This window comes from Penicillium oxalicum, chromosome I (assembly GCF_001723175.1).
Source record: "Penicillium oxalicum strain HP7-1 chromosome I, whole genome shotgun sequence".
Classification (NCBI taxonomy): Eukaryota; Fungi; Ascomycota; class Eurotiomycetes; order Eurotiales; family Aspergillaceae; genus Penicillium; species Penicillium oxalicum.
Window position 1 is genome coordinate 3,970,413 of NC_064650.1, and position 21,011 is coordinate 3,991,423.

Below are 21,011 nucleotides of genomic sequence, written 5' to 3' on the forward strand. Positions count from 1 at the left end.
ATAAATGAGACACAAGACTTGTCGCTCGTTGGGTTTGTGGCCTCCCCGAGTCTCAAATCCAAGGACCCTCACTGACTCCGAAAGCGACAGAGATGAAGACAGCCTTGCCTTGGTAGTGAAGCATGACCTCACTTTGGTTTGCTTGAACTCGGATGATCCCGCCGATAAGAGTGGGCTTATCGGGATACATCCCTAGAGCCGCAGTTATCGAGCCTCGGTTTGCTTTCGGTGCAGTACACGCGAAATGGTCAATCTACTAGGGCCTTTCTGCCCAATACTCTTCCTATCAAAGATTTTATTTGAATTTTTCGTATCTGCCGTACTTCCATAATTTCCTGAGGTGCTGTTTGACACGGCGTGATTTGGCAACCAGGCCACCATTCAGAGTAATTGTGATGCACGTGCAATACCTTCGATGCGTATGGACTATTTAGCTCAACGAGGCGCGTACATATCGAGTACCCAGCACAGATTATCGATAATGGCCTCAAAGAAAATATGTGAGAATGGTATCGTTGAATTAAATCTCGTCATATGGTTTACATGAGGCGCTGCAATACGCCGTGAACCACCCGAAGAACTCGCGAAGGCCTATATACAACAAAAACCCGCTGGTTATAAGTGTGGTCCCAAAGAGATGATTAAGAGAAAATGCGGCAAGCGCAATATGTCTGGCGCGGCTGAGCCTCATCGCCATCACCATCGCCTTCGCTGTATACCAACTGATGCCATATTTGACAAGGAGTAAGAGTAAAGTAGATATCTTGCAGTGCATCAAAGATCACAACTGGCCATACTGAACGGACAGATCTGGGTTTGCAAGCGATCACGTCCAAAAATTTCATGACCCGTAAACATGTCCGTCGACAAAAAGGGGATTTGGAAAAAAAATCACAAGTAGTGGCCTCATTGAGAAGGAAAGAGCAGAGCGCCTAGCACCAAGTGAACACGGGGTTCTTGCTCTTGACCGCTTCAAGACGCTCTACAATGACCTTGCGTTGGTTTCCTTCCATACCTTCGGCGGCAGCATATCCCAAATCCCCTTCTAGATCGTCGCTGCCGAAAGTATTGATGTGTGGCACCCGGAATGAGACGGAGCCGCCATGCTTATGACTCTGCGCAGGCCGATGCGCTTGCTCAGGCCAACCATCCAATGACCTCGCATAAGCGCCTTCTCCAGTGCGACGAGCAAAGTAGCCATCATTTAGAGTCGCAGAACCACCAGGTGAATCTCTGTCCAAAGGCCCACGGTTAAGCTCAAATCGATTCGGGTTCGGGAGATCGGTCGGTGCGGACTCCAGACCTAAAAGGTCATGATTGTTGTCGGCTGTGGATGAGACAGCAGCACCAATGTCCATCTCCTCCTCTTCGTCGTAGTCGTAATTTGATGCTTGACGTCTTCCGGCATCTGTAGATGGTGCTCGCATCGGGATGGCGACGGGCACATCCACTAGATCATCCCACACGCAAACCCGAGTTCTCCGGGTCAATTCGAGAGGTCCATGGTCGGGTTGCTTCAACGTCTCCACCACATTCCAGGCCTGGCCCTTCATCACCGCAATCTGTCGTGCGAACATGCTTTCTTTGAAGTCATCATCTTGAGAGAATACTTGGCGCAATGCCATCTGGGTCCCGCTCCACCATGCAGTGGAAGTTAAAAGAGGCAGGAAATGATCACGGGTCTTTTGCGAGAACGGTTGACCTATTAATGAAACGGGCAAGAAAAGCCATCCAAAGGGGAAGCTTCGCCACTATCGGAGGGTTAGTTTCGAAGATGCAGTTGCCAGCGGCTTCAGGAAAGATCTTACAGCATCCGGGTGTTTCCACGGCCATGATAGACTGTTGTCAATAGCGCCAATTTGAATCGATGCCTGCTGCTCTGAGGATGCGAGGGGTGTACCAGTGCGGCTAACGGCCATCATTGTCTCCTGGCGCTTATAAGGGTGAGAGCCGTTAGAATTGACAGACACCGGTCGAGGCGGCGGCATCAATTCGTCTTCGTCATGTTGAGGCGTAGGTTCATTTTTCTTGGGCGGCTCTGCGACTATTGAGACCTGCTCTGTGCCCCAGTCGATCTTGACCATCCAATTGTCCAGACCGCGATCTGTGTTGCGCATGATGTAGTCCAGAATCACAAGCTTTTCCAATTCCTCGCGGAATGACTGCTTCAAGTTCTCCGTCCAATGAAATCTGCGCTCGCGAACTTCGTCGCGTGGATTTGGTGTGGGAATGTCGCCGGTCTCATCGTCGTCTTCATCGTCGGATTGCGCGCCTGACGGTCGGCACGCCTCGTTCCATGGTCGTTTCTTGCGCTTGGGGGCGTCTTGGGCACGGAATCCCGTGTTGGCTTGATCGGGCCACGGGTGTTCGCGAAGGAAAATATTGGCGTCCTTGTATCCTTTCAAAAACACTTGGAAGCTACCAGCCTTTGGGGGCAGGATCTTCTTTCCTTTGCGCGCCTTGCGTCGGTCCCAAAAGTCATAAAAGAATGATCGCGACGAGAGGTAAACAATGTCGGTGTACGGAACCATGTTTGTGCGCAGACGAGCATCGAGGACGTATGCGGCAGCCTCGGAGACGTAGGAAAGATTAGGAATGAGACAGGCCCGGCCGAAGAAACAAGGGAAGAGATTCCGATGAATCCACTTGGTCCATTTGGGGTTCCGTGATGCGTATGGCTCTTCGTCCTTTGGCTTGAAAACACCCACGACCTTTCCCTCCGGATTCCGAGCAAAGTAACTGCCTGAGCTCCCTTGAGCGATCATGCGTGGGTGCACATCCATCTCGATTGCCAACCGCACACTCTCGATTATCTCCTCGAATTCAGCACGAGCTTTTCTCTGTTGACCCTCAAACTCATCTGTCTCGAGCTCCTCCACCGTGATGGGTCGAATCCCATTTGGCGCTTGAAAGACAGAGTGGTAGATTTCTAGCTTTTCCTCCTCGAATGTCTTGCCCTTGACGCGATTGATCTTGAACTTGGATGCAATCTCATCCGCCCATTTCTCCAGCCGCGCGTTGATAGCTTTAATATCGACACCAGAGTTGCGACGGCCGCGCCGCTGGTAATGACTATGCCTCCGTCGATGACCGGGGGTGTGGCGTGCCCAGACGCCTGCATCTGGGCTCGAGAGGAAATGGGCGCATAGCGAGAGGCGGATGCTGAGATTGTTGAGGTGACAGCAGCAATTTCATCATCTTCTGAATCGTCATGGTGGTAGCCGCGTTCCTCTTCCTCCTGGGCAAGACGAGCGTAGCCCGACGTGGCCGGACGGTTCTTCGGCATTATGAAGAAGGGGGGGGTTGCACCGCTGTAAGATGAAGGATCAGTCGCAAGGAGATGAGGAAGTTGTTTCAGAGTTGCAACATTACGCAGGAGCGCTCTGAACGACAACCCATGCACTGTTGCCCACTAATTGATGAGGGCAGTGAACTGAGCTGGCCAAACCCGATCAGGACGATTTCGGCAGTATTATAATGATGGCCGGACCAGGCCAAGACCCCAGGCCCCCCTGCTTATTGAGACGTGTATTATAACAGAGCACAGGACATCCGTAAATACCGACCCATACATGTAATACCCACATGCAAACTTGTGGCGTCGGGCCGAGTGACCTTCCGTTACTCCTAGTACGCAGCAACAACGCTGCCGGGCACTGAGCACCGAGGACGCGATCGGAGTCGAATGCGTTTAAAAGGCGTTTACATAATCTATCAAGAGGAATGCCAACCCTGTGCGCTGCATATGGGATTTGTAACTGTATAATAACAAAACCAATATCCACGATACTTACATTTATACATCGACAAAACGCACCGCCGCATTCTCTTCCTTAGTGAAATCAACATTATGAATCCCAATTCCCCACTGTAAGTCTGCTAGATCTCCATCGCTATCAACTTAGAAAACAATTTACATACGTATAGCCACACACAATGGCTCAATTTTCTATGAGTTCAGATTCTACTATGCCCTTTCAGTGTTGAGTGCGTAACTATACAAATTTACCTACCTAGCTTCCACAAAGTTCTTAATACACGGTCCGGGGGTTCTCGGGTTATTCTATAACTACAAGATCACTGTATAGAAGCCTCCAGTCACAGAGCAACAATCGGGCAACAATCGGAGGTCTAAATCCCAAAGTAGGCTTTGAAGGTAGGTCAGTGAGTTCATGGCCTACAATCTTTGTATGGCTGAAAGGCTCTTAGTATTTTCATTGCCCGCCATCTCAGGCAGTATTTCTTCTACTGTCTATCCTGGAGCGGCTTCTCAAATTGTTGGCTTGAAGACTATTAAAACAAGTCTAGTGAACCAAGGCAGGATAAATGATATCTTAGACAAGTGCTCAATGAGTACATAGTCCATGTTCCACACACTGTACGAGTATGTTGCAGATCTTTAAGTCCATTACACGACAGCATACCTACTTTAAAGAAAGGCCACGCACCAGTCTTGCGTGCGCTCGTTCGAGCAGGAATGTGGTGGTTAAATCAAAGGCTCCCGGAGTACATTATTTGCCCGGAGGGGACTGCGACTGAGTTACCGGGTTTGTCTAGAATATGATATATATCGATTGATGTATGTAGTACCTCACATGGTATCAATGGTGTGAGTATATAACTTAGCCTTGAAAGGTATCTACTAGACATCAAACTACGCAACCGCTGAGTCCCTGGAGTCCTGATAGGTTTTATCCAGTCATACTTGAGTATGTATGACTGTGATTGCGCGGCCTACCACCTCCTACCTCCTACAACTTGGTACCAACCTTTACTATTACTACTACGAGTAGGTACAGTAGTATAGTAGTACCTGAAGACCTAGGCAGGTTATGCACTATGCACTTTTTGGTATTATGATTATGCACTATGTATGGGCGCTGATTGGTACTGGGCTCTTGATGTACACGGCATACCTGCAAAGCGGGTGGCATGCGATAAGCGATAGACTCGATACGCTTTCGCGATAATGACAATCAGCGGGATCATGTCAATTCATTCCTACCTCCTCGCCTCTCAGCCACATCTTCTTGCATCGAGTCCCACGCGTTTTGAGTCGCCCACCCTAGGTATCAAGGAATCGCCGGTGAGTAATATGACAAAGAAATGCTTTGTGCTTAATTCTGACACCGATTCCGCTTTTTGAAGGACTTCACAGAAGTCGTCTCTGTTATCAGCCACTGACGAACGGAGTCGTTCACTCTTCGTGTTCGTCTCCCAAATGCGATCCGCTTGAAAGATATCCTCGCGTTGTTCTTTCATTACTCGCAATTGTGCTTATCCTCGTTGCGGTCTAGGTCAGTCACTCGTCTGCCTCAAGATCAAAGACCTTGCACTGACTCAAAACTTAGATTCTCTTCTCGCCCCCTTCCCCTTCCCCTTCAATTCGGTCGCGCGTGGCCGGATTTTGATCGACTGCCTATCCTCATCCTCCATTGTGGCTTCCATTCTTTTCCCGGCGTCGCCCATCGACCCGGCTCTCAAAACTGTCTCGCCTACGCATCAGGACTTGGAACTATCCCGTATCGACTCGCCATCGGTTGATCCTGTTGCTGCGCGCCCGCCTCCGGCTGACGACGACGCCCCTCCACAAAGTGCCTCCCCGGTCCCGCCTGAATTGGCCAACGTTGGCAAACTTGCTAGTCCTGATTACCGGGAGGGGTTCCCTGGATCGGTTTCCTTGAGCACCTCACTTCCTGGATTAGCTGCACTCGCCTCGGTCGCGTCAGCTCCAACGTCCAACCTCCGGTATGTCAGTGTGGGATGGTGAATAGGAGAAGGAGACAACCATTTTTTACCCATGCGGTACCTTTATTGAGCCATGAATTATGAGTTCGTCCCTGGGTACTAACGCTAAGTTAATGCATTTTTCTCCTCTAGTGAATCATTCGACGCGAATGCGAGCATGGCGAACATCAGCTATGCCAGTACGGCACCGTCGGTTGGTCAAAGCAACAGCCCAGTAAGTAGTACCCCTACTCTTGTGCCAAATTTCTTAGTGGCAGTCCAATCCGTGTCATTACGCGCTGCTAGTCGTTCTCTTCATATCACAATCATTTACCCGGTGCTGCTCCGCTTCACGATTTTCACACTTATCATTGGGGCTTATCTCTGCCGCCGGGGGTTATCGGCGCGTGTTATCAGCGAGTGACTGGGCCTTGGCACCACCTGATCCGTGCGCCTCTGCAATCGCCTATCCTTATCGAGCCCATCAAATCTCTCCCAATCTTATCATCAGCACTCTCCTCCCATCTAATTACCATTCTCTTTCCTCATACCCTCAAGCGTCATGGCGAGCACCCTGACTGACGAAAAGCGACTTCAATTACAGCCCGTCTGCCAGAACTGCGGCACCTCCACGACGCCCCTGTGGCGTCGCGACGAGTCGGGCGCCGTGCTTTGCAACGCTTGCGGGCTATTCCTCAAACTGCACGGCCGCCCACGTCCGATAAGCCTGAAAACCGATGTCATCAAAAGTCGCAACCGAGTCAAAACAGGCCAAGGCCCCAAGCGCAAAGTGAGTTCGCGACTCGCGATGGAGAAAAATTTTCACTCATCGTTATTCGGTGCTCTTGATAAGAAATTTCGACTTGTGCTGATACATGTCATCTACTACAGTCTGGCGGCGTAGTCGATCCTAACAACCTGGGTGGAAGTGCCGATGGGGGCAACTCGCTCGCCTCCAATGCATACCGTCGCGCCTCGCGAAAGATGTCTCCCGGTCACTCGGATCGCTCGAATTCCCCATTGTCGCGAACCGACACCCCCGGCTTCGGGTCGATGCAGGCGCATAACTCGAACATCGCTCCTCAGCACATGTTCGATCAGGTCACTGCTGGACGCGATAGCGGGCTGGGTGGCTCTGGTCTTCCTGCGCTTCCACTCCGGCAGCCTTCCCCTTCCGCTCTTGATCGTCAGCTTGAGTCACCACAAACATACGAGAGCCTCTTAGCGCTCAACACCTCTCTGAAGACACGCGTCAGTGAATTGGATCTCATAAATGAACTATTCCGTGGACGGGTTGCCGAACTCGAGCAAAGCGATGCCAGCGCGCGTCGCTCGGAGATGATTGCGCGTGACTCTGAAGCTCGACTTCGGCGCACTCTGGAGGAAACCCAGCGGCGTGAAGAGGAGTTGAAGCGCCGTGTCAACGAACTGGAGCGACAAGTCAGTGCCAGTGGATCTGCGGAGGCGGACAGCTCCGAGCCGTCGGCCAAGAGAATTCGACTATCGGATATGGTTGAGAATTCTTCTGAGGAATCTCCTGCGCCGCCCCAGGCAGAGCCTCAATCTCCCAAGAGCAGCTGAGCTCTTCCTCTTCCTGGCGATCCCGCAGCCCTTTACTTCCCTGTTTCTGTCTGTGTTTTTGGTGCCTGTGTCGCGACTGCTGCGAACCCCGATCGTCTCCGGTCTCTTTGATACCCTTTCCCGACTCATTTCTCGACTGGAGATTTCAACGAAAAAAAAGCTAATCCTCACCTACCCACCGATGTTTGTTCTACGTTCCTCTTGGCTGGTCAAGTGTAGGCCAAAATGTTCCATTCTAATTCGCTGTCTGAGGGCTGCATGGAAAATATCTGTATGCCTTAATGTGATCATCTTTCATTCGTCCAACGATTGCCTATATCTGCTTGATCAGTCTTCTTGTTGGTGACTCTCGTATTCGCACATTTCAGGTACGCGGGAATAGCCACTGTTATGCTGTGGTGGCATGACCTTGTGAACTTGCTCTACTTCTAGTGTGGTCAAGGCTGGAGTTGGCCATTTTCCTATTCGTGTCCCGGTGGTTTGCCGTGTGTCAGCAGGGCATAGCGTCAGCCGACAGACCGTTAGTGGTGGTCGAACTTTTAGGCACATTACCGACTGATTCCTTTCCGCCGCGCGAGGGGTACTATCCATGGTAGATTTAGAGCGAGGCGGAGTGAGAGTGAGAGACGACGGGTCATCGATTCATGTGTAGGGGATGAAGGCCACGCTCCTCGTTGTACAATGGGGTAGTCTCTATCGCGACTCGTGTGGGTTTCTTGATTCAACTCCCTAGTCTAGAAGTGTTGAAAAACAGATGGATCACCAAGGTATGTGCGCATTACCTATCTGACGCGTCGACGATCAGACATGTATCAGACCACAGGAAGGAAGAGATAGCAAAAAAAGAGATTGCAAAAGAGAAACTCCGAATAGGGGAATCGAACCCCTGGCTGCCGTGTGAGAGACGGCGATGTTAGCCACTACACCAATTCGGAATGAAGGTGAACCACTTGAGCTACTCGCTTGTTCATGTTGGATCTCAACATATTTTGTAAATATCAATGCAATCGAAAGAGGGTGGCTTGTCTGCATCGTCGCTCGGCTTTCAAGTAACACAAAGAGTTTTCATTGAGTGAGCACAAGTATGCTTCCGATGCTTCAGTAAGTTGATAATTTCGTTGGCACTGACAATTTAGGCGGACTTCCTGTATCTATTTTACAGACAGTCTGTCAAGTATCTTTCTTCAAGGTGTCAATTGTGCTTTTATTTTTCTAGGTCATGCCTGCCTGGTAATGTGGATGTTCAAAACCCCTTCCCTCGTCAATATACATAACTTTGCACGCACCTGACCTCGGACGACACTAACATGCGTACTAGGTATGAATACTCGACTGCGCTGCTGAATTAAGAACATCAGCATGACACCGCCTAGATCAAAAGGCAGACGATCACACTGCAAGTTGTCTTTGGTACAATGTAATATAAAGGGTGTCTATGTGCCCATCAAAAAGAAGCGACCACTCACTATTAGTAGCAACCAAAGTATGTACCCACTTGAATTCCGTCGAGATGCAGTCAACAGAGGGAAGGAGAGAGAGTCGGTCGGGTCGGCCTTGCTGTGCGTCAGACTAACATCAAAGCGTCCACCTTTTCTCCAGGGGCTTGGATGCAAAGCCGGAAGCAACGGATTTCTATGCAGTCCTGATCTCATCACCTACGACATCTTATAGGTAATCGTTGACCAATGAGAACAGTCATGACTGTATACTATCGAGTATGCAACGATGGTCGACTCGGAGGCCCCTTTAGACCACCAGTCAAGGAGCTTGTGAGCAGCCACTTGAAATCAGGTTAATATAGCCAAAACCGGAATTTATTTTCAACCAGTGAGCGAATAGCTCAATTGGTCCACCTTCAATCCGAATTGGTGTAGTGGCTAACATCGCCGTCTCTCACACGGCAGCCAGGGGTTCGATTCCCCTATTCGGAGTTTCTCTTTTGCAATCTCTTTTTTTGCTACACTCGGCCTACTTTTTGCCTTGACAGGTGCGACTGTTCCCATGAAATAAGTAGTCCGAATCGTTGTGACTAGTGGCATCAAATAAGGACAATGCGAGTCACCCCAGCCCGCAATATCCAGGCGGGATGGTTAAGTACAGTACTGATGCGTAGCCGTCAAGTCGACTTCCTACGTAAAACCCACACGATATAGCCCGCCGCCGTCGGCGTCAATCACCCACCATCTCCTACCCCTCAAATTATACTCTCAACCTAACTAACCTCTCCACCGGTCTATTGCGTCCCGAGCCCCTTGAGATCCATCACCCATGGGAACTCATTCCGAGACTACAGTACTAGGTCTCGGTGCTCTGTATTTCAGTGATCCACTCGGGACAAGGCGTGACCCAACATGTCACATGTGTATAACGTCTACTTTCGTATACAGATCGACATTGTAAATGCGACCAGGGCCAGGGTTGAAGTTCAAGATTACAGGGGTAACGCCACATACATACACACGTATACTTGCTCCATCAGCCACTGCGAATGTGAGATGGAGTTCGCCAAAGGCGACATAGGACTACTCGACTGCTGCATACGTAGTCACAGATTGTAGGCTTCGTGCAGCGAGCCCATGCAACGGATGATGGACCCGGGACCCTTACCTAAAACACTGGTCATCGGGTCTGTGAACGAGCCTGTAACCGGTAATCGCCCGTGCCCGAGGGCCATATCTTCATCGTACAAAGGTTTGATTTATCGTGGAAAAGCGGCTCCTAATAATTTATTGATCTACTCCGGCTGCGGTCGTTGTACCGGGCCAATCGTAGTTGACTCCCAAGCCATAGGTATATACATACCGAACAGAGGATCTAGGTCACACTTGGGTGCTGTCCAGAAGACGCCTGATGCTGAGAAATTGCAAGTTGAGATATATTATCAAATACTTCATGATTTAGCATCCAGTGAGCGAGTAGCTCAATTGGCTCACCCTAAATCCGAATTGGTGTAGTGGCTAACATCGCCGTCTCTCACACGGCAGCCAGGGGTTCGATTCCCCTATTCGGAGTTCTTCTTTTGCAATTTCTTTTTTTCTCTTCGAGATTTTCGGCCCTGTACCAAATAATGCGATAGATTGTTTTTGCTTCCAAGGAACAATAAAAATAATGCCCTCACGGCTTGAACCTGCTAAATCGAGACTTTGATTGTGAGCCTCACATTGTGATTGAATTATGCAGGCACATCGTCAGATTCGAAATGAGCGTTCGAAGGCTGGTATGTATATGCGGCATACAACAACCTACATGATCACAATCTCGGGCAAGAATCTTCAGTTCAATCATGTGGCCTAGATCCCCACCCGCCACTTAAAGATCGAAATGGCGTCAGCATCGCCATACGGTAGGCGTAGGTAGCACACCACCGTAGAAATACCGTCAGATGAAGGCAGAAATCGGGGATTGAGACCGTGGGCAGAATTGCACAAGCTTTAGATGCAAAGGGTATCATTATAGAACAAGATGTAGCCCGAAGTGCAGATAAAAAGCGCCAAATTCGCAAATGGAATTTCGACAGGGGCGCGCCGACAAAGTCAAAGCTGCACACTCAGCTATATAAAAAAAAAGGCAGGACGCACACTGAACCTGCAATGATGGAGTTAAGACAAGTCGAGTCATAAAGTCCAAGGCGCGCTGTCGGCAGACTGTGATCGACCCAAAGGAACGGAATACATTGTTTATGCGAGGCGTTGATCAACCTTAGTATGACCGACATTGTGAATCTGCCTCTCGCGAGCGATACTCCACAGACACACAGCCACTCCGGCAAGACCAGAGAAAAATGTGAGATAGTAGGCGGAGCGATAGCAGGCCAATCCATCATGACACTCGCGCTCACCCTCATGCCCGATAATGGAGTGTCGGTCATAAACGGTTCCGTATAGCAGGTTAAAGACATTTCCGCTGAAAACCGGAGCGAGGGTCATCACACCCCAGTTTTGGGAAAGGCCCCCGATACCAAAAGTGTGCGCAGTCAAGGAGGGGAAGACTCCAAATAAGAAGCCGTAGGCAATGCCAGTCAGAGCAGAGACAGCGGTCAGCGTATTGGGGTTGGAGATGGACAAGCCGGCAAGCTGAGTCAAGGTGAAGGTAACGGCAGAGATGAGAAGACACCAAAAGCGCGACATATTGAGCTTCCTCACAAGCAGATCAGACCCGATTCCTGCAAAGCCGAAAACAATTAGAAGGCAAATCGACACCTGAAGACGCGGCTGTTACATACCGCTCGACAGTCGGCCCAGGAAGTTGCCAAATGACAGAATGGAAACATGCATAACCTGTCTTTGATGTATGAACTTGGACGTAGCGCTGTCGTCGTAGTAGAGCCAAAGAGCTTTGGCCTATTGAGTATGTTAGGTGAGATGCCAATACGCTCAAAAACTAGAAGAGTCTTACACTATTGCCAATGTTACTGCGACCGGAATGTTAGTAGGGAGCATAGCCGCAGAAGAGGAGATCTCTGGAACCTACTTGATAGTCATCAAACCGATCCCCGACAAGAGTGCCATGGTTAAGAAAAGCTGCCAGAATTCGACATGACGCAGCATTGTCACTCCACGAATGTCTGGGTAGTGCGCCTCCATGGCCACATCGCCGAGAAAATCATCGTCCAGCGTATCAAAGGACGGCCGGCCGTCGGGTCTCGAGACCAGCGAAGATGTCTCATCAGAATCGACACCGTATGCCCCGCCTCGGTGGTTGGATGCGGATGAAGGTGTTCGCGCATGTGCTGATTGTTCGTGATGGAAAGCTGTGGAGCTATGGTCAACGGAGCCGGTCATGTCGCCCTGCCGACGTAACCGCCTAGAATGGGTGTGATCGTTGGGACCACGGTCCGATAGAGATGAGTAAGACTCGACGTGAAATATGCAGAGAAACGGAATGGAGCAAAATGCAAGAATTGACGTTCCGAGAGCCAGCAGGAGAAGGAAGCGTCCCGTGTCGTCCTTGAAGATGAACGTGGATACGTTTGACCAGAAAAGCGCACTCAGTCCGAATGCCGCCAGTGGAAATGCAGTTGCCGTTCCACGGTGCTCAGGGAAGTTTGAAGCAGCTGCCATTGGTCTGTGTTAGCATTTGTGTAGTCATCTCGGTCGCAGAAAGGGCAGGCGCCCATGGAGCATCTACCTGTTTTGATGGCACCACCAAATGCGGAGCATCCGCCGACACCTGTCAAAAACGCAAAGAAACAGAGAAAGATGATTGGCATCGAGCCCTCACCAGACTGATAGGCTGTGCAGAGTTAGGTTGAATCCACTACAACACGAGACTTGCGTCACCTACCTCGATAGATTGGAAAGTATCCCAACCCCAAGAGGATCGAACCGATTAAGGTAATCACTCGCGGGCCCCGGGCGTCGGTCAACAGCCCCATGGGAATGCCCATAGCATACATTCCCAAGTTACCGGCAACGCCCTGGAAAGCTGTTAACACGGGAGCTCTCTCGCGTGCACGCGCAAGTCGCGGTACCACTCACGATCAAATTGCTCTCGGTGGACGAGAGCTTCATACGATGCGCGAATTGGGGTGCCCATGCCGAGTATGCATACTATCCACGCATGAGGAGTTAATATCCTGAAACGCGGGGGAGGGTCATGACGGGCTTGCGCAACAAACATTTGTACCGCAAGATAGGGCGACCAAAGTGCCTGCGATCACCGAGATGGTGCGGCCGGTCTTGTGATGAGAAGCCGCCATCTCTCTCCGAGCGCTCCGTCACAGAGTCTGACACGCCGGAGGTTGAGGGGTCGGAGATATGACTAGTGATGGTTCAAGAGATCACAAACACTATGAGAGAGCGGTGATTGCGTCAAGGTGCGGCAGGTTAGGGATTCGTGTCCGGTAGCGGTAGGTGAAAACGAGAGAAGTATAGCCAGAGGAACATCGAAATTGTGGAAGGGGGAAATGATGTGAAGGACAGGTCACACCTCGATCACAGCAAGCATCAGTTCACAAAAGCGAAGCGAGACGGAGCTGAGGAGGAGCTCCGATGCGTCGTAATCGGCCTACGAAGGAGGCAGCGATAACGGACGATAACCGAAGCCAAGCGGGTCTGGCTGAGGACCACCGTTCCCGACGATCTCCACAGGTTGGCCGGGGCTGACGACGGACGTGGGTAAAGGATAGGCGAAGATGGTGAATGGTAGAAAAGTCTCCAGTCATGATCTCAGTGAAACATCAACGGGGCTACTGGAGCACAGTGCCGCAGGTCTTTCAGATCCAGCCAAATGTCCAGATTGGTGGATACTCGGACACGGGGTTTCTGGTGCGGTAGATAGTAGTATGAAGGAAGTACTAAGTAACGAAGGGAACCGCAAGAGTATGTACTTCGTCGCTTTGACGACCAACCAGGCGTGCTTTCAATTCCAAAAAAAATGGTGGAGAAGATCAGAAGCTTAGTCTTCTTGAACCAAATAATTCATGGCTCGAGTGACGACTCGCCGTTCCTGTATCCTGTCGGCTCGAAAAAAAATATCCCTCTAGGCCCAACCGAGGAGGGACATGTTCATCGGTAGTACCTCCCCCCTTCCACGTAGTCATGCCAGTTGACTGGTGACTTAGTCCACGATATCGCCACACCCGGCGCGTGACTCGAGGATGGTCAGATTCAACTGTACTTGGAACTCTGAGGTTTGTTCTCTCCATCCACCCTGATAACCCAAGCCTGCCGAGACTGATGAGGAAGCCCATTCTGTTTCGTGAACCTCGTGGATCTCTATGAAGAACTCCTGTTTTCTTTTTCTTTGTCATATACAAGAATTCTTTCATAAAAAAGAATTGAGTGGGACCGAATGTGAGTAGTGAACTAGGCCTGCAGCGCGACCACTAGAACTTGAGCAACATCCGCTTCTTATCGTGATAATTCAGCTGCGCAAAGATGATTTGCCTGATCTCCTTCTACTCGAAGACATCCAGACTTTCGCTGTCAGAATGGAGCCGAGCCACAATGGCCTTGTACCCCCGAAATAGTGCTCGTTATTGATCAATTTGTACCAGAGTAAGGTCACCCAGTGACCTCTCCCCATCACTGTCTCCAGCAATTCCAGCCCGGCGGCGCCCTCGGTGCCCCACGTGACCATAGCGAGGGATGACGAAGGCGGGCGATCGGCGGCAACTCCACTCGACCAGCATGAACATCGCTTCTCACGTCTCTTCGGCACCAAAGACTTGATCGTGCTTCGCTCCTCATTTTGTTTGGAACAAACCACCTAGGTGTCGGTACTTTTCAGAGAACGGACCCTATTCATTGTGCGCGACCATGGGGGCTCTCTTGTCATTGCCGCTAATGGCGTTGCCTAGCGTGGGTACAGTAAGTCGCCTTGTCCGAGGTCGCTCCGGCAGGTCCTTCGAGCAGCGCCCAAACTGACGGCCCTCATTTGCCTATAGCTTATTACACTGGGTGGCTCGTGCTGTGGTGCAGCAACCTGCTCTGCAGTATGCAGCGCATGTGGAAAGTTTCAGAACAGGTAATCTGGCCACAACCCCGAACGACCTGCACTGGGGAAAGATGACTGACCATCGCATAGCATGGCGACGCGAATCGCATACGCTTTTATTCTCCTGATCAATTCGATCGTGTCGTGGATAATGCTCACGCCGTGGGCGATGAAGAAACTGCAACATTTGACTCTGGATTATATGGAGATCACCTGCGATGGCAAAGAATGCCACGGCTGGGTTGCCGTCCATCGGATCAATTTTGGTCTCGGCCTCTTCCATCTGATTTTGGCCCTTTTGCTGCTTGGTGTGAAGAATACCCGGGACAGCCGTGCTGCTTTGCAAAATGGTTTCTGGGGTCCGAAGATCCTCTTCTGGATCGGCTTTGTCGTCATGTCCTTCTTCATTCCCGAACCCTTCTTCTTCGCCTACGGTAACTATATCGCCTTCTTTTGCGCCATGCTTTTCCTACTTCTGGGTCTCATCCTCTTGGTCGACCTGGCGCACACGTGGGCCGAGCTCTGCCTCCAAAAGATTGAGGACAGCGACTCGCGCGTGTGGCGTGGCTTGCTGATTGGATCGACCCTTGGCATGTACCTGGCCTCGCTGGTGATGACCATACTCATGTACGTCTTCTTTGCCAAGAGTGGATGCTCCATGAACCAGGCGGCCATCACCATCAATTTGATCGTGTTCTTGATCGTCTCTGCCGTGTCCGTGCAACCAGCTGTCCAAGAGTCGAATCCTCGCGCTGGATTGGCTCAAGCCGCCATGGTCACAGTGTACTGCACCTATCTCACGCTCTCCGCGGTCTCCATGGAGCCAGACGACAAGAACTGCAACCCCCTGATCCGCTCTAGCGGAACCAGAACGGTTACCATCATCCTGGGCGCAATCGTTACCATGGCCACTGTCGCCTACACCACGACGCGCGCCGCCACTCAAGGTATTGCACTGGGATCCAAGGGCGGCCAAGGTCAGATCCAGCTTGGCGAAGACAACGAGCATGGGCTGGTGACACAGCAACCCAGTACCCGCCGTGAGATGCGCGCTGAGGCCCTGCGTGCTGCGGTGGAGAGTGGCAGTCTCCCCGCTAGCGCGTTGGATGAGAGTGATGACGAGGATGACTTTGAGACTTCAAGCAAGGATGATGAGCGAGGTTCCACCCAATACAGCTACACTCTTTTCCACATCATCTTTTTCTTGGCCACAACCTGGGTGGCAACTCTTCTGTCGCAGGGCATCACCATTGATTCAAACATGGACTTTGTTCCGGTCGGCCGGACTTACTGGGCCAGCTGGGTGAAGATCTTTAGCTCCTGGGTGTGTTACGCCATCTATCTCTGGACTCTGGTTGCCCCGGTGGTCCTACCTGACCGATTTGGTGTATACTAGGTGGGGTTATCTTGCTTTTTTTATCTGCGTGTTGGGCGTTTTTGAGCGATCGGTCTTTTCACTGCTTGTTTTGTCTGTTCTTGGATGCGATCGTCCACCTAGGAGCTTAGCCCCAGGTTGTTAGCTACACAATATCTGCACATAGTTCCAAGATTCGTTTGTCAATCATTCGTGTTTTGAAAAGTTTTTCCCTTTCTCTGTACTGTAATGTGTGCGCTACATGCTGTATCCCCCGGTCGAATTCTGGATGTTGGAGCCAGCCATTCTGGTCCGCGTGGGGAACCCGCCTTAACGGTTCGGTCCAAGCTCGGCAGATTCCCCTCACGCGTAAAGTGCGACGCGACCCAGTCTCTCCAAACTCCGAGAGCATGGCAACGATCAAGGCGATCGAGGCTCGTTCGGTAGGTGGTGATCATCTTGTGTGTGCTGCAGTAGACCTGAGCTAACGGAAATATCAGGTGCATCAAATCCAGTCTGGGCAGGTCATTGTAGACTTGTGCTCCGTTGCCAAAGAATTGGTTGAAAACAGCCTGGACGCCGGCGCAACGACGATAGGTAAGCATGTCTGCGGCAGTGCTCCAGGCCTGCTTGCTGTAGAGAATCTCGCATGAAAACGGGGCACTGAAGATATATATTTAGAGGTCCGATTCAAAAATAATGGGCTGGACCTGATTGAGGTGCAGGACAATGGAAGTGGCATCTCGCCCGACAACTACGAGAACGTCGGTGAGTATTTCCTAGAGGCACAGATGAACAACCTCGCACTTGTCATGTACAATGACTCGCATGCTGACCACCCGATCCGATAATTTTCTCCAGCCCTGAAACACTACACCTCCAAACTCTCCTCCTACGAAGACCTCTCCAGCCTCCACACTTTTGGCTTTCGCGGCGAAGCTCTATCCTCGCTATGTGCTCTTGCGGACTTCCACATCACTACCGCTCGCGCGGATCAAGTGCCTCGTGCCAACCGGTTGGACTTTGAGATCTCTGGCAAGTTGCGCAAGACTCAGATTGTAGCCGGACAAAAGGGTACGACAGCCTCCGTGGAGGGCATCTTCAAGCGACTCCCCGTGCGACGACGAGAGCTGGAGAAGAATATCAAGCGAGAATATGGCAAAGTGCTGAATCTGCTCCACGCTTATGCATGTATCAGTGTTGGCGTCAAATTCAGTGTCAGGAATACCGTGGGCAAGACGAAAAACGTGATTGTGTTCTCGACGAATGGAAATCGCACGACCAAAGACAACATTGCCAACGTGTACGGCGCCAAGACGCTGTCGGCGTTGATTCCGCTCGAGCTCAATCTCGAATATGAACCCTCCGGTCCCATGAAACATCTCGGCGGGGGAGGGCAATCTCACCAGCTAGTCATCAAAGGCCATATCTCCCGACCGGTCTTTGGAGAAGGACGCCAGACACCGGACCGGCAGATGTTTTTTGTGAACTCGCGACCTTGTGGACTCCCGCAAATTGCGAAAGCGTTCAACGAGGTGTATAAATCCTTCAATGTGTCGCAGTCGCCTTTCATCTTCGCTGATTTTCAAATGGATACCAATGCCTACGATGTGAACGTGTCGCCGGATAAGCGGACTATTCTCCTTCATGACGCGGGGGCTTTGATCGACTCCCTCAAGGCTTCTTTACTGCAACTGTTTGAAGCAGCCGACCAGACGGTACCGCAGTCGCAGCTGTCGGGCCCCAAGACCGGGAAGACGATACCGCGGCAGCAAAGCTTAGGGTCACTACCAGGGTTTGTCACTGCTCGTGAAGTCGCTCAAGGAACCCTTGACAGGACCCAGACCCCAGTCAAGAACCGAAGCTCGGATGATTTGGAAAAGAGCACCGAAGAAATACCAGGCACCATCTCAAGCAGTCTCAAGAGATTTGCCAGCACACAGAGCGAGCCCGGTGAAGGGGAGCCCCTGTCCACTCCGATCAGATCTACTCGATCAACGCAGCAAACTCCATTACGACCTTCCGCGATTGGACGTTTCAGCTCCACAGGATCTGAGCACGCAAGTGACAATGAGTTCGAAAAGCCACCTGAGAAGGCTTCGGATGAAGACCATGAAGCGGCAAGCCGCCGCCCTTCATCTCCGCCTTGTGGACCACTCTCCGCGTCATCCCAGGCCCCCGATGCGGCTGATGATCTGCCAAATGTGGTACAGAATGCATTCGATCGCATGCGACCCTGTCGGCAACCCCGTGAAATGGCCACCATCACCATTGCGGGGCACACGGTGACCTCTGTCATTGGGAGTGGTCGGCCCCGGAAGCGGCTTTCTGATACTGGATATTCGTCTAATGGCCCAGCCAAGCGCAAGCGTAGGATTCATACGCCGTCACGGCCTGGGATTTTTGGTGATCAATTGAAAGCCTTTGCAGCGCCCGGTTCTCACTTTGATGCGACAGATGGAGATGACGATGACGAGGAAGAAGAAGAAGGAGAAGGAGAAGAAGAAGAGGAGGGAGGAGGAGAGGAGGAGGAGGAGGAGGAGGAGGTGGAGGAGGAGGAGGTGAATATTTTTGACGAGTCAAGAGAAAGCAGGCATGACGAGCCTGCGGGCACAAGTCCAGAGATTCGACGAGGCCAGACCGATGGAGAGGTTCATTCATCCGGCATTGACAACGAGGCACATGAGCCTAGTAAGCCACCTCGAACGAATGGCCAGGATATAGAGAACGACCGGCAGTCAGGTCCAGAGCCGGGAACAATCATGGAAGACGACGCTTCTCTTGACGAAGCTGCCAAAAAGGCTCAAGAAGACGCTGTCGTTCAACGTCTGATCCACCAAGCCGAAGAAAAAGCCGTCTTGTCGTCCACTCACACCACCAGCCGTGCAAACAAGCTGAACAAGGGGGCTTCCCATCGAGATGCCACTGTTTCACTCATCACCACCATGGAGACCTCGGCCTCACAGCTACGCACGCAACTCGAACAGCTGCGACAAATTCCGAAGACACACGAGGTCTCCTCTTCCCAGCGATCAGAGACGGATGGGGCCGATGGTCAGACTGCCGAGGACCGCCTGTCTCTTACGGTCAGTAAGACCGACTTTGCGCAAATGCGTATTGTTGGCCAATTCAATCTGGGATTCGTCATCGCCGTGCGGCCGGGAGCCGACCAGGACGAGCTTTTCATCATCGATCAACATGCGTCGGACGAGAAGTTCAATTTTGAACGTCTCCAAGCCGAGACGGTGGTGCAGAACCAGCGTCTAGTCCGACCGCAACGCCTGGATCTCACGGCGGTGGAAGAGGAGATTGTGCTCGAGAACCGGTCGGCTCTCGAGAAGAATGGATTCGTCGTGCATGTGGACGAGAGCGGCGATGAGCCTATCGGTCGACGATGCCAGCTGGTTTCGCTTCCGCTCAGCAAGGAAGTCGTCTTTGGGTCGCGTGATCTGGAAGAGTTGATTGTGCTTCTGTCCGAGTGGCCGGCGACCAACGGTGTGTCGGTGCCGCGACCTAGTAAAGTCCGCAAAATGTTTGCGATGCGGGCCTGCCGATCCAGCATCATGATTGGGAAAACCTTGACGACCCGACAGATGCAACGAGTGGTGCGGAATATGGGCACAATCGACAAGCCTTGGAACTGCCCCCATGGACGGCCGACGATGCGGCACTTGATGAGTCTGGGGTCCTGGGAGGCATTTGACGAGTATCAAGATCCTCGAGGGGACACTGAGACAGCAGAAGAGGATGGCGCACGGGGACTGGACATTTGGAGGAAATACGTAGAGGATGCACAGAGAGAAGACGATGAAGAGGTGGAAGGAGAAGAACTGCCCATGTGACTATGAGAAATCTACGTCTACTATATATGTCGCTCGACCCACGGACGATATCACCGTTGAAAAAAAAAAGATACCCATTCGACCTGCACCGATCTACAAAAGGTCATCCACACGAGAACAGATACAGATAGATTTGAATTGAAAGACAAAAAAACAAAGACGATCTGCCCCATGCCCTGACCTATGCCCCGTAACCTGCACACCTATCCATTCCCTCGACGGATTCACATTTATTTTTCTTTCTTTCCTGCTCTTATTTTACCACCATCGTAACCAATTTCTCGACGACTTCTTACTATCCACTTCCTTTCCTTTCCCTTGCCACAGTCCATTTCCATTCTGCACGGCTCCATCTTCATCTCCCGCTCCTCTCGCTCCGAGAAGATCATCCACAGCCATTCGATCATCATCTTCCGAATCATCAGGATCCCTCCCAATCCCCTCTGCTGCGCTTGCTCTTGATCTTGACTCTCCCCCTTCCCTTTCTTCTTCTTCTTCTCCTCCCTCGTCCTCCGCCCCCATCTCCACTTGCCCCATCATATCCTCCAAGATCAACAAATCCCGCTCAATCATCTCAGCCCAATTCTGCACATCCCCAATCTCCTTCAGCCCCTCCCGCGTCTCCTCGGCCCACCCCGTCCACTGCGCATTCTGTCGGGCCAGGTGCGCCGTGTGCGCCGCCAGCTCGGCTTCCTGGCGCTGTAACGCCGTTTCGTTGGCGGCGATGGTGGCGGCGCGGTCGCGCAGCGGCGCCTCGAGGTTGGTGCCTACGGAGCGCAGGGTTGCGGTGAATGCAGCGAGGGCTTCTTGCTTCTGATGGTCTTCTGGTGGTGCGTCTAGGGGCTGAATGCCCGGGGACGGGTGGTCGGACATGATGGTGTCGTTTTCCATGTTTAGGGTGATACTGGGAGTTCCAGTGGAGGTTGGTTCACCGAGTATGGATGGGACTCTCGGGGAGGAGGAGAGTCGCAATCTGAGATTGGAGATATTGAGTGGATCCAGTTCAGTCGTGGATCGTAGTTGATCTGATGGGATGTGGAGAGGGAGGTCTTGATTCTCTAGTCTGGCTA

General features: G+C 51.6%; 6 protein-coding genes and 3 non-coding genes across 9 annotated transcripts; 5 read left to right on the plus strand and 4 right to left on the minus strand.

Moving 5' to 3' along the window:
• Positions 1–932: 932 nt before the first annotated feature.
• Positions 933–3,286, minus strand: POX_a01300 (Phosphatidylinositol 4-kinase lsb6; the record flags this gene model as incomplete). The annotated part of the gene is made up of 3 exons (XM_050110228.1): positions 933–1,751; positions 1,809–3,072; positions 3,114–3,286. 3 exons carry the CDS (start codon positions 3,284–3,286, stop codon positions 933–935), a joined length of 2,256 nt encoding a protein of 751 aa, XP_049973996.1.
• Positions 3,287–4,969: 1,683 nt separating this feature from the next.
• POX_a01301 (GATA type zinc finger protein asd-4) lies at positions 4,970–7,308 on the plus strand (the record flags this gene model as incomplete). The annotated part of the gene is made up of 6 exons (XM_050110229.1): positions 4,970–5,086; positions 5,159–5,192; positions 5,352–5,748; positions 5,881–5,962; positions 6,332–6,517; positions 6,619–7,308. The coding sequence occupies 6 exons, from the start codon at positions 4,970–4,972 to the stop codon at positions 7,306–7,308; spliced, it is 1,506 nt and encodes a 501-aa protein (XP_049973997.1).
• Positions 7,309–8,171: 863 nt separating this feature from the next.
• Positions 8,172–8,243, minus strand: POX_tR026. Its single transcript has one exon. It is a non-coding gene; the product is annotated as a tRNA-Glu (tRNA).
• A 924-nt stretch (positions 8,244–9,167) lies between these two features.
• Positions 9,168–9,239, plus strand: POX_tR019. Its single transcript has one exon. It is a non-coding gene; the product is annotated as a tRNA-Glu (tRNA).
• Positions 9,240–10,247: 1,008 nt separating this feature from the next.
• POX_tR020 lies at positions 10,248–10,319 on the plus strand. The gene has a single exon. It is a non-coding gene; the product is annotated as a tRNA-Glu (tRNA).
• Positions 10,320–10,985: 666 nt separating this feature from the next.
• POX_a01302 (uncharacterized protein) lies at positions 10,986–13,006 on the minus strand (the record flags this gene model as incomplete). The annotated part of the gene is made up of 8 exons (XM_050110230.1): positions 10,986–11,470; positions 11,531–11,648; positions 11,704–11,719; positions 11,779–12,361; positions 12,436–12,540; positions 12,592–12,724; positions 12,786–12,857; positions 12,926–13,006. 8 exons carry the CDS (start codon positions 13,004–13,006, stop codon positions 10,986–10,988), a joined length of 1,593 nt encoding a protein of 530 aa, XP_049973998.1.
• A 1,830-nt stretch (positions 13,007–14,836) lies between these two features.
• On the plus strand, positions 14,837–16,141 carry POX_a01303 (Membrane protein TMS1; the record flags this gene model as incomplete). The annotated part of the gene is made up of 1 exon (XM_050110231.1): positions 14,837–16,141. The coding sequence occupies one exon, from the start codon at positions 14,837–14,839 to the stop codon at positions 16,139–16,141; it is 1,305 nt and encodes a 434-aa protein (XP_049973999.1).
• Positions 16,142–16,509: 368 nt separating this feature from the next.
• On the plus strand, positions 16,510–19,941 carry POX_a01304 (uncharacterized protein; the record flags this gene model as incomplete). The annotated part of the gene is made up of 4 exons (XM_050110232.1): positions 16,510–16,542; positions 16,600–16,696; positions 16,781–16,867; positions 16,961–19,941. 4 exons carry the CDS (start codon positions 16,510–16,512, stop codon positions 19,939–19,941), a joined length of 3,198 nt encoding a protein of 1,065 aa, XP_049974000.1.
• A 258-nt stretch (positions 19,942–20,199) lies between these two features.
• POX_a01305 (uncharacterized protein) lies at positions 20,200–20,832 on the minus strand (the record flags this gene model as incomplete). The annotated part of the gene is made up of 1 exon (XM_050110233.1): positions 20,200–20,832. The coding sequence occupies one exon, from the start codon at positions 20,830–20,832 to the stop codon at positions 20,200–20,202; it is 633 nt and encodes a 210-aa protein (XP_049974001.1).
• Positions 20,833–21,011: the final 179 nt, after the last annotated feature.